At 48.8% G+C, this 11,300-nt stretch overlaps 1 protein-coding gene across 1 annotated transcript; it reads right to left on the bottom strand.

The window, feature by feature from the left end:
• On the bottom strand, positions 1-870 carry LOC149357613 (uncharacterized; the record flags this gene model as incomplete). The annotated part of the gene is made up of 1 exon (XM_089576634.1): positions 1-870. A coding segment is annotated over exon 1 (870 nt), but the record flags the coding sequence as incomplete, so codon positions are not given.
• Positions 871-11,300: the final 10,430 nt, after the last annotated feature.

Raw genomic sequence — 11,300 nt, forward strand, 5'->3', positions numbered from 1 at the left:
CGGATCCAGTTGTTGCTGCATGGCTTCCATCTTGCGTTCCCATTGCCGTCTTTTGACCACATACGGCATCTTGTACTTGTTCTTGCATTCCCTCTCGCCCGTTGTATGCTGTCCCCCGCAGAGCTTGCACTTGGGCTTGCATTCGCGTTTGTGATCCTCGCTGGGGTTCACGATTCCGCAGCCGAAGCATACTTTGGCATTGGGATTCGGGCGTACGTCTCTTCTATGGATGATCCTGCCGCATTGCCTGCACACGTCAAAGTGCTTGCGGTAAAGCCCGCACCTGACTAATATCGAGCCATACTTGACGTAGTTCGGTACTTTTTGTCCAGCGAAGAGTACTATCATTGTGGTTGTATTGCCGATTCTGTGCGCCTCCACCGCTAGGGGGTTGCATGGGTTCACGATGTTTTCGGTTATCTCTTCCGGGGTGTCGTGTACGGCTATGCCTCGGATGACTCCCTTGACCGTGCCGTCCGGCGCCGTTCGGTAGGCGCTGACTTCGGATGCCTTGTCTCCTACGTTTAGGGTTTTGACCTTAGAGTACAGCGTGGCACGCCTCTCGTCCGGGGTGCTGACCACGATGATGTTTGGCTGCGCGTTCGTGCAGATGGTGTCTGCTTTGGCTTCTTCCTTCGTTATTCGAACCGCCGTCATGACGGCCGACATAATTATTGAAACCTCAGTTCTCGCTACGTTGAGACCTCCCCGTGGTCTCATGACTATCTTGGTGTCTTCCTTCGGCATGTCTATCGGCATCATCGCCGCTTTCGTTACCGAGGCTGCAACTCTCTTAGCAAAACTGGCCCTAGTCTTGGGTCTAGACTGGCGAGTAGTGGCGGCGGACTCACCGTTTTCCTTGCCGGCCATGATCTGCTTGATGCGCTTGCCGGAGGCCGACCAGCCTTCGGCTTCTTCCGGTGTAATGTCCTCTCCGGGAACTTCAATGGACGTACGCGCGCCGAGACTGCCGATGCTCGGCGCTGACGTTATGTTGTCTCCCATCGACGTGGCCACTTCCATGTCGGACGCCATCTTGGTCGTACTCGTCGTCGGGTTAGGCCTAGCGGCCGGGCCCGTCGCCACCGGTGGCCGTACTTGTGGTAGGCCGACGCTAGGCCTAGCACCGCACCAGAGAAAAGTCCTCGGAAATCGGGAGAATCACGTACCGCTTGGTCAAAACTGGTACCGGTCGATGCCCCGCACCTTCGCGCACACTTTGATACCAAATATATCGCGGTAACTGTAAATTAACACTGCGTTAATTGGCATAATAGCAGGGGCCGATGAGAAGCGCGTCCCCTCCCGTCGGCGACCGCAGCGCCCTCTCGGTGTGCTGCCGCTCATTTTTTCTGCGCCTCCGCGCGCGCGACGACGCCTTTCGGCTGCGAACAACTAGCACCGACTTTTGGAAAGCACGGCGGCCACAGCTCGCGAGCGCCATGCAGTTTTCCCCACTAGATCTCGCCCCCACAGCTCGCGGCGCATCATGGAGGAAGGAAAATGTCCTTTTTCCATGGTAACTCGGCATTGAGCGAGTGCGCCGGCGGCCGCCGGGACAGGCGACTGGGAGAATGGAGTGAATAATTTCACTGCGACGAGTTTTCAGTGGGTGGTCGGCTCGACTAGATCGCCTTTATGGCTTTGGAAACAGCAGCACTGACGAAGGTCTACGCAGAGTCCTCCCCGTTAATCGGCGTGTCAGCGCGCGCTCATTTCTTTCTGCCTTCATATGCATTTTGTTTTCATATGTATTTTTTTGCAAAGGGCAAGCACTCCGCCGCTTCCCTCCAGCCCCGCGCGCTGCATAGCAGAAACTTTGGACAGTAAATAATTAGCACTGTTTGTGGACCTCGTAGGGCGCTTTTAGAGCAGCACCGTCACGTGAAGTGTTTCGCCCGTGTCGCTTGCTTGGTCCTGCATACATACAAAATTATACGCGTCGCCCGGAACTACACCCGCGACTGGAAAATCGCACTCCGCCGTGCACGCTTCTGGGGTTCTGATCTATGTGCTCCCCGCCCGCCTCTGTCTTGGCCTCACAACGCGCACCGACTTGGCCAGAGAAAATATTCAATTTGCTGTGGCCGTACGGCAGCGCAGCAAAATTAAAGAAAAATGAACACTCTGCTAATTGGTAATAGAGGGCTAACAACACTTGGAACGGGCTACGCGCAGAGCTAGCACAGACAAACTTTATTTAGTTCAGATAAGTGGCATGAGGGCAGACTTGCCCCCCACCCTCCCCCCCGCGTCCTTGTTAACCGGCCGAGATCCCTCGGGACCTGGCGGCTTCGAAGGCTTGTCTTACGACGGTCTTATGCTCTTCCAGGTCCTATGGCTCCGTGGCGATACCATCCAGGACTCCTTACTGACAGCTGCAGCGGTGGATTGGGCGCATGCAAACGTCATATGGGCTGGGCAGCTCCTCTGCAGGGCGAAATGCCGCGTCGGACCGCGGGTACGGGCGCTCGATTCGAGGCGCCGCTGTAACATCGTTGATGCAGACGACACACTAAGATTTAGACTACATGTTGCATAAATTATTGCTACCTCACAACAGAAAAAAATAAAATAACACTTTATACTCTAACGCGAAACATATCTGCGATAAGAAATGCATAGTTGCCATGATGGGCACAAACGTCTGGCCACAATGCATCAAAAATTTTAAAGCTCAACAACAATGTATTTGTTGTAAGCTTGGAACTCACACTGTTTTCCTTGCTGCAGAAATGAGGTTCCTTTTGTTTCAGCAAATAATAAGTTCCCACTAAGCATTTTTAGTACAAGCAGGAGGTGATAGTTTGGTTCAGAAATCTGGCCACCAAGGTTATTCACGTAAGTCTGGCAACAAAGTAAAAAATTTGAAAAAAAATGTTAAATATTGTTATAAAATAATTATGCAGCTACAAATTTTGAATTTATAAAACACAGAACATATCCGCGAATAGAAATAGCTGCCATTATGAGCACAAACGTCTGGCCACACTGCATAAAAAATCTGAAAGCTCAACAACAATGTCTTTGTTGTAAGATTGGAACTTACGCTGTTTTGATTGCTGCGGAAATGAGGCTGTTTTTGTGTCAGCAAATAACATGTTGCCACTGAGCATTTTTAGTAAAAGTCGGAAGTGATAGTTTTCGTTCAGAAATTTGGCCACCAAGGTTATTCACGAAAGTCTGGCAACAGTCTAAATTTTGAAACAAATGTTAAATTTTGTTATAAAATATTCATGCAGCTGCAAATTTGGAATTAATAAAATTTGTTTAGTTTGCATCGTTGCACATAATAGTTTGGAGTAATTTTTAGGCATTTGAAGCCCATAACTTCTACTACACTTGTGCACAACTCTGCAGGGTTGTCGCCAGTTGGTTCAGTGACTCTCGCTGTCAGGGGTTCGGTGATCGCGCGATTGATTGATTCATTACAAACATCTTTATTTCTTAAATGTTCTCAGAACATGTGGGTGGGCCGCCTAGTGCGGTAGTCCACTGGCTGCTGCTACTGCGCTGGCCCTCCCCACATGACAGTAGACATGACATGATAAGTTATCACGTGGTTTGAGCGTTATCTTCTGCTCCACCAGCAAGAGTAAAATTTAACCGGTCGTAATTGGCTATATTTATCGTTGATTATCCCAAAACGTACCTATACACTATTTGAAATGCATTCGGGAAGGACGTAGTAATTTAGGACGCTTATAATATTCAAAACACACACCGTGAAATACTCAAGCCTTTTAGCTTTTCCCTTCTGCTGAACGGCGACCAGTTCGGCTCTGAGTTCAACATGTAAGATCGGCTCACTAGAAAAATGTCATCCTACTGCTTGCTGGGCCGCAAGCAGTAGGATGTTGTCGTGCCACTGGTCGGTATCGGTCGGCTCCGTGGGTGGGCGTCCTGCCTTGGTACGGAACAAGGTGAGAAACGACTGACCTACACCAATACTCCGGAAGAGCCCCGTCTTCGCAAACCAGACCTGCTGTAGGAGAACTTGGCATTGCTCAGCGCCCAAGTTGCACGAAGGACTTCTTGGCGACATCCAGTCCGGGCGTGCTGCCGCTCATTTTTTCTGCGCCTCCGCGCGCGCGACGACGCCTTTCGGCTGCGAACAACTTGCACCGAGTTTTGGAAAGCACGGCGGCCACAGCTGGCGAGCGCCAAGCGGTTTTCCGCACTAGATCTCGCCCCCACAGCTCGCGGCGCATCATGGAGGAAGGAAAATGTCCTTTTTCCATGGTAACTCGGCATTGAGCGAGTGCGCCGGCGGCCGCCGGGACAGGCGACTGGGAGAATGGAGTGAATAATTTCACTGCGACGAGTTTTCAGTGGGTGGTCGACTCGACTAGATCGCCTTTATGGCTTTGGAAACAGCAGCACTGACGAAGGTCTACGCAGAGTCCTCCCCGTTAATCGGCGTGTTAGCGCGCGCTCATTTCTTTTTGCCTTCATATGCATTTTGTTTTCATATGTATTTTTTTGCAAAGGGCAAGCACTCCGCCGCTTCCCTCCAGCCCCGCGCGCTGCATAGCAGAAACTTTGGACAGTAAATAATTAGCACTGTTTGTGGACCTCGTAGGGCGCTGTTAGAACAGCACCGTCGCGTGAAGTGTTTCGCCCGTGTCGCTTGCTTGGTCCTGCATACACAGAAAATTATACGCGTCGCCCGGAAGTACACCCGCGACTGGCAAATCGGACTCCGCCGTGCACGCTTCTGGGGTTCTGATCTATGTGCTCCCCGCCCGCCTCTGCCTTGGCCTCAAAACGCGGACCGACTTGGCCAGAGAACATATTCAATTTGCTGTGGCCGTAAGGCAGCGCAGCAAAATTAAAGAAAAATGAACACTCTGCTAGTTGGTAAAAGAGGGCTAACAACACTTGGAACGGGCTACGCGCAGAGCTAGCAAAGACAAACTTTATTTAGTTCAGATAAGTGGCAGGAGGGCAGACTTGCCCCCCACCCTCCCCCCCGCGTCCTTGTCAACCGGCCGAGATCCCTCGGGACCTGGCGGCTTCGAAGGCTAGTCTTACGACGGTCTTATGCTCTTCGAGGTCCTATGGATGCGTGGCGATACCACCCAGGACTCCTTACTGACAGCTGCAGCGGTGGATTGGGCGCATGCAAACGTCATATGGGCTGGGCAGCTCCTCTGCAGGGCGAAATGCCGCGTCGGACCGCGGGTACGGGCGCTCGATGCGAGGCGCCGCTGTAACATCGTTGATGCAGACGAGTCACTGAGATTTAGACTAGATGTTGCGTAAATTATTGCTACCTCACAACAGAAAAAATAAAATAATACTTTTTACTCTAACGCGAAATATATCTGCGATAAGAAATGCATAGTTGCCATGATGAGCACAAACGTCTGGCCACAATGCGTCAAAAATTTGAAAGCTCAACAACAATGCCTTTGTTGTAAGCTTGGAGCTCACACTGTTTTACTTGCTGCGGAAATGAGGTTACTTTTGTCTCAGCAAATAATAAGTTCCCACTAAGCATTTTTAGTACAAGCGGGAAGTGATAGTTTGGTTCAGAAATCTGGCCACCAAGGTTATTCACGTAAGTCTGGCAACAAAGTAAAAAATTTGAAACAAATGTTAAATATCGTTATAAAATACTTAGGCAGCTACAAATTTTGAATTTATAAAACACAGAACATATCCGCGAATAGAAATAGTGCCATTATGAGCACAAACGTCTGGCCACACGGCATAAAAAATCTGAAAGCTCAACAACAATGTCTTTGTTGTAAGATTGGAACTTACGCTGTTTTGATTGCTGCGGAAATGAGGCTGTTTTTGTGTCAGCAAATAATATGTTCCCACTAAGCATTTTTAGTACAAGCGGGAAGTGATAGTTTGGTTCAGAAATCTGGCCACCAAGGTTATTCACGTAACTCTGGCAACAAAGTAAAAAATTTGAAACAAATGTTATATATTGTTATAAAATATTTATGCAGCTACAAATTTTGAATTTATAAAACTAAGAACATATCCGAGAATAGAAATAGTTTCCATTATGAGCACAAACGTCTGGCCACACTGCATAAAAAATCTGAAAGCTCAACAACAATGTCTTTGTTGTAAGATTGGAACTTACGCTGTTTTGATTGCTGCGAAAATGAAGCTGTTTTTGTGTCAGCAAATAATATGTTGCCACTGAGCATTTTTAGTAAAAGTGGAAAGTGATAGTTTTCGTTCAGAAATCTGGCCACCAAGGTTATTCACGTAAGTCTGGCAACAGTCTAAATTTTGAAACAAATGTTAAATTTTGTTATAAAATATTTATGCAGCTGCAAATTTGGAATTAATCAAATTTGTTTAGTTTCCATCTTTGCACATAATCGTTTGGTGTAATTTTTAGGCATTTGAAGCCCATAACTTCTACTACACTTGTGCACAACTCTGCAGGGTTGTCGCCAGTTGGTTAAGTGACTCTCGTTGTCAGGGGTTCGGTGATCGCGCGATTGATTAATTGATTACAAACATCTTTATTTCTTCAATGTTCTCAGAACATGTGGGTGGGCCGCCTAGTGCGGTAATCCACTGGCTGCTGCTGCTGCTGCGCTGGCCCTCCCCACATGACAGTAGACATGATATGATAAGTTATCACGTGGTTTGAGCGTTATCTTCTGCTCCACCAGCAAGAGAAAAATTTAAGCGGTCGTAATTGGCTATTGATCGTTGATTGTCCCAAAACGTACCTATACACTATTGGAAATACATTCGGGAAGGACATGGTAGTTTAGGACGCTTATAATATTCAAAACACACACCGTGAAATACTGAAGCCTATTAGCTTTTCCCTTCTGCTGAAAGGCGACCAGTTCGGCTCTGAGTTCAACGTGTGAGATCCGTTCACTAGAAAAATGTCATCCTACTCCTTGCTGGGCCGGAAGCGGTAGGATGTTGACATGCCACTGGTCGGTATCGGTCAGCTCTGTGGGTGGGCGTCCTGCCTTGGTACGGAACAAAGTGAGAAACGACTGCCCTACACCAATACTCCGGAAGAGCCCCGTCTTCGCAAACCAGACCTGCTGTAGGAGAACTTGGAGTTGCTCAGCGCCCAAGTTGCACGAAGGACTTCTTGGCGACATCCAGTCCGGGTGTGCTGCCGCTCATTTTTTCTGCGCCTCCGCGTGCGCGACGACGCCTTTCGGCTGCGAGCAACTAGCACCGACTTTTGGAAAGCACCCCGGCCACAGCTAGCGAGCGCTATGCGGTTTTCCGCACTACATCTCGCCCGCACAGCTCGCGGCGCATCATGGAGGAAGGAAAATGTCCTTTTTCCATGGTAACTCGGCGTTGAGCTAGTGCGCCGGCGGCCGCCGGGACAGGCGACTGGGAGAATGGAGTGAATAATTTCACTGCGACGAGTTTTCAGTGGGTGTTCGGCTCGACTAGATCGCCTTAATGGCTTTGGAAACAGGAGCACTGACGAAGGTCTACGCAGAGTCCTCCCCGTTAATCGGCGTGTCAGCGCGCGCTCATTTCTTTTTGCCTTCATATGCATTTTGTTTTCATATGTATTTTTTTGCAAAGGGCAAGCACTCCGCCGCTTCCCTCCAGCCCCGCGCGCTGCATAGCAGGAACTTTGGACAGTAAATAATTAGCACTGTTTGTGGACCTCGTAGGACGCTGCTAGAGCAGCGCCGTCGCGTGAAGTGTTTCGCCCGTGTCGCATGCTTGGTCCTGCATACACAGAAAATTTTACGCGTCGCCCGGAAGTACACCCGCGACTGGCAAATCGGACTCCGCCGTGCACGCTTCTGGGGTTCTGATCTATGTGCTCCCCGCCCGCCTCTGTCTTGGCCTCAAAACGCGGACCGACTTGGCCACAGAAAATATTCAATTTGCTGTGGCCGTAAGGCAGTGCAGCAAAATTAAAGAAAAATGAACACTCTGCTAGTTGGTAAAAGAGGGCTAACAACACTTGGAACGGGCTACGCGCAGAGCTAGCACAGACAAACTTTATTTAGTTCAGATAAGTGGCAGGAGGGCGGACTTGCCCCCCACCCTCCCCCCGCGTCCATATCAACCGGCCGAGATCCCTCGGGACCTGGCGGCTTCGAAGGCTAGTCTTACGACGGTCTTATGCTCTTCCAGGTCCTATGGCTGCGTGGCGATACCACCCAGGACTCCTTACTGACAGCTGCAGCGGTGGATTGGGCGCATGTAAACGTCATATGGGCTGGGCAGCTCCTCTGCAGGGCGAAATGCCGCGTCGGACCGCGGGTACGGGCGCTCGATGCGAGGCGCCGCTGTAACATCGTTGATGCAGACGACTCACTAAGATTTAGACTAGATGTTGCATAAATTATTGCTACCTCACAACAGAAAAAATAAAAAAATACTTTTTACTCTAACGCGAAATATATCTGTGATAAGAAATGCATAGTTGCCATGATGAGCACAAACGTCTGGCCACAATGCATCAAAAATTTGAAAGCTCAACAACAATGTCTTTGTTGTAAGCTTGGATCTCACACTGTTTTACTTGCTGCAGAAATGAGGTTCCTTTTGTCTCAGCAAATAATAAGTTCCCACTAAGCATTTTTAGTACAAGCGGGAAGTGATAGTTTTCGTTCAGAAATCTGGCCACCAAGGTTATTCACGTAAGTCTGGCAACAAAGTAAAAAATTTGAAACAAATGGTAAATATTGTTATAAAATACTTAGGCAGCTACAAATTTGGAATTTATAAAACACAGAACATATCCGCGAATAGAAATAGTTGCAATTATAAGCACAAAAGTCTGGCCACACAGCATAAACAATCTGGAAGCTCAACAACAATGTCTTTGTTGTAAGATTGGAACTTACGCTGTTTTGATTGCTGCGGAAATGAGGCTGTATTTGTGTCAGCAAATAATATGTTCCCACTAAGCATTTTTAGTACAAGCGGGAAGTGATAGTTTGGTTCAGAAATCTGGCCACCAAGGTTATTCACGTAAGTCTGGCAACAAAGTAAAAAATTTGAAACAAATGTTATATATTGTTATAAAATAATTATGCAGCTACAAATTTTGAATTTAAAAAGAGAACATATCCGCGAATAGAAATAGTTGACATTATGAGCACAAACGTCTGGCCACACTGCATAAAAAATCTGAAAGCTCAACAACAATGTCTTTGTTGTAAGATTGGAACTTACGCTGTTTTGATTGCTGCGGAAATGAGGCTGTTTTTGTGTCAGCAAATAATATGTTGCCACTGAGCATTTTAGTAAAAGTGGGAAGTGATAGTTTTCGTTCAGAAATCTGGCCACCAAGGTTATTCACGTAAGTCTGGCAACAGTCTAAGTTTTGAAACAAATGTTAAATTTTGTTATAAAATATTTATGCAGCTGCAAATTTGGAATTAATAAAATTTGTTTAGTTTCTATCGTTGCACGTAATCGTTTGGTGTAATTTTTAGGCATTTGAAGCCCATAACTTCTACTACACTTGTGCAACACTCTGCAGGGTTGTCACCAGTTTGTTCAGTGACTCTCGCTGTCAGGGGTTCGGTGATCGCGCGATTGATTGATTGATTACAAACATCTTTATTTCTTCAATGTTCTCAGAACATGTGGGTGGGCCGCCTAGTGCGGTAGTCCACTGGCTGCTGCTGCTGCGCTGGCCCTCCCCACATGACAGTAGACATGATATGATAAGTTATCACGTGGTTTGAGCGTTATCTTCTGCTCCACCAGCAAGAGAAAAATTTAAGCGGTCGTAATTGGCTATTGATCGTTGATTATCCCAAAACGTGCTATACACTATTAGAAATACATTCGGGAAGGACATAGTAGTTTAGGACGCTTATAATATTCAAAACACACACCGTGAAATACTCAAGCCTATTAGCTTTTCCCTTCTGCTGAAAGGCGACCAGTTCGGCTCTGAGTTCAACGTGTGAGATCCGTTCACTAGAAAAATGTCATCCTACTCCTTGCTGGGCCGCAAGCGGTAGGATGTTGACGTGCCACTGGTCGGTATCGGTCAGCTCTGTGGGTGGGCGTCCTGCCTTGGTAAGGAACAAAGTGAGAAACGACTGCCCTACACCAATACTCCGGAAGAGCCCCGTCTTCGCAAACCAGACCTGCTGTAGGAGAACTTGGAGTTGCTCAGCGCCCAAGTTGCACGAAGGACTTCTTGGCGACATCCAGTCCGGGTGTGCTGCCGCTCATTTTTTCTGCGCCTCCGCGTGCGCGACGACGCCTTTCGGCTGCGAGCAACTAGCACCGACTTTTGGAAAGCACGGCGGCCACAGCTCGCGAGCGCCATGCGGTTTTCCGCACTACATCTCGCCCCCACAGCTCGCGGCGCATCATGGAGGAAGGAAAATGTCCTTTTTTCATGGTAACTCGGCGTTGAGCTAGTGCGCCGGCGGCCGCCGGGACAGGCGACTGGGAGAATGGAGTGAATAATTTCACTTCGACGAGTTTTCAGTGGGTGGTCGGCTCGACTAGATAGCCTTTATGGCTTTGGAAACAGCAGCACTGACGAAGGTCTACGCAGAGTCCTCCCCGTTAATCCGCGTGTCAGCGCGCGCTCATTTCTTTTTGCCTTCAAATGCATTTTGTTTTCATATGTATTTTTTTGCAAAGGGCAAGCACTCCGCCGCTTCCCTCCAGCCCCGCGCGCTGCATAGCAGGAACTTTTGACAGTAAATAATTAGCACTGTTTGTGGACCTCGTAGGGCGCTGTTAGAGCAGCACCGTCGCGTGAAGTGTTTCGCCCGTGTCGCTTGCTTGGTCCTGCATACACAGAAAATTTTACGCGTCGCCCGGAAGTACACCCGCGACTGGCAAATCAGACTCCGCCGTGCATGCTTCTGGGGTTCTGATCTATGTGCTCCCCGCCCGCCTCTGTCTTGGCCTCAAAACGCGGACCGAATTGGCCAGAGAAAATATTCAATTTGCTGTGGCCGTAAGGCAGCGCTGCAAAATAAAAGAAAAATGAACACTCTGCTAGTTGGTAAAGGAGGGCTAACACTTGGAACGGGCTACGCGCAGAGCTAGCACAGACAAACTTTATTTAGTTCAGACAAGTGGCAGGAGGGCGGACTTGCCCCCACCCTCCCCCCCGCGTCCTTGTCAACCGGCCGAGATCCCTCGGGACGTGGCGGCTTCGAAGGCTAGTCTTACGACGGTCTTATGTTCTTCCAGGTCCTATGGCTGCGTGGCGATACCACCCAGGACTCCTTACTGACAGCTGCAGCGGTGGATTGGGCGCATGCAAACGTCATATGGGCTGGGCAGCTCCTCTGCAGGGCGAAATGCCGCGTCGGACCGCGTTTACGGGCGCTCGATGC

The sequence above is a fragment of the Amblyomma mixtum genome, chromosome 3 (genome assembly GCF_055824585.1).
Source record: "Amblyomma mixtum isolate Tamu chromosome 3, ASM5582458v1, whole genome shotgun sequence".
Lineage (NCBI taxonomy): Eukaryota > Metazoa > Arthropoda > Arachnida > Ixodida > Ixodidae > Amblyomma > Amblyomma mixtum.